The 1,115-nt window shown below is 30.7% G+C and overlaps 1 protein-coding gene across 1 annotated transcript; it reads left to right on the top strand.

Annotated features, from left to right (window-relative positions):
- Positions 1-35: 35 nt before the first annotated feature.
- On the top strand, positions 36-716 carry LOC111030323. The gene has a single exon (XM_022309757.1). It carries the CDS (start codon positions 36-38, stop codon positions 714-716), a length of 681 nt encoding a protein of 226 aa, XP_022165449.1.
- Positions 717-1,115: the final 399 nt, after the last annotated feature.

The following is a 1,115-nucleotide window of genomic DNA, read 5'->3' as shown; positions in this document are numbered from 1 at the left end:
GCACTGCGCACAGTCTTAATTTACTTCTCGGGGACATGGCATCGTCTGTACCAGCTGCTATGACATTTTTTGGCGTAATTCAAAGAATTTATACAATGTTCAGTGCTTCTACTGAAAGATGGACTATTCTTTTAAAATACGTTTCAGACTTTACTTTAAAACCAATGTCAGATACCAGGTGGGAGTCTCGGGTTGAATCGATTAAACCTATTCGTTTTCAATTAGGCCAAGTACACGATGCTTTAGTAGAAGTCAGTGAGTTAACAAAGGTTCCTAAGATAAAAAGTGAGAGTTTGTCTTTGGCAAATTATGTTTTTTCTTATGATTTTATTTTAAGTGTTGTTATTTGGTATGAACTGCTATCTGCTATTAATAAAGTTAGTAAGAGTCTTCAGAGTGAAGCTATGGAACTGAGTAATGCTGTTCAATTATTAAGTGGTCTTAAAGATTTTTTTAATAATTTTAGAGAAAAGGGGTTTGAGTTATCAAAAAAAACTGCACAACAATTATGTGAAGATATTGGAACTCAACCAATTTTTAAACAATCTAGAGTTCTAAAAAAAAGTAAGCAGTTTGATTATGAATGTAATGATACACGAACAGTTTCTAACGAACAAAAATTTTATCAAGATTATTTTTTGGCATTGGTAGATCAAGCAATTGTATCAATTAATCAACGATTCGAGCAATTATCTGAACATTCAGAAAACTTTTGATTTTTATATAATATTGAAAATTTGAAGTTATTTGAAGATGAAACATTACGAAAGCATTGCATGGATTTAGAAATATTATTTAAGGACGGTGAAAATTGCGATATAAATGGAATTGAACTTTTTGACGAGTTAAAAATATTTTGTAGAATTTTGAACAAACAAAAAACCAGTATCGAGTGTCTTGATTTAATAGAATCAACATGTGGTTCATTTCCAAATTTTTCTATCGCGTTAAGAATATTATTAACTCTTCCGATAACAACTGCAAGTGCTGAGAGAAGTTTCTCGAAGTTAAAAATCATTATGAATTATTTGAGAACAACTATGGTGCAAGACCGACTTTCTGATTTGGCAATTATTTCAATTGAACGTGATTTGTGTGAAAATATAGACTATAAC

This window comes from Myzus persicae, unplaced genomic scaffold (genome assembly GCF_001856785.1).
Source record: "Myzus persicae strain clone G006 unplaced genomic scaffold, MPER_G0061.0, whole genome shotgun sequence".
NCBI lineage: Eukaryota > Metazoa > Arthropoda > Insecta > Hemiptera > Aphididae > Myzus > Myzus persicae.
The sequence above is the reverse complement of the archived record's forward strand: the minus strand, read 5'-3'. Positions and strand labels throughout refer to the sequence as shown.

Coding starts and splice junctions, on each gene's coding strand:
- LOC111030323 (XM_022309757.1), top strand. CDS start 36: ATGGCATCGTCTGTACCAGCTGCTATGACATTTTTTGGCGTAATTCAA.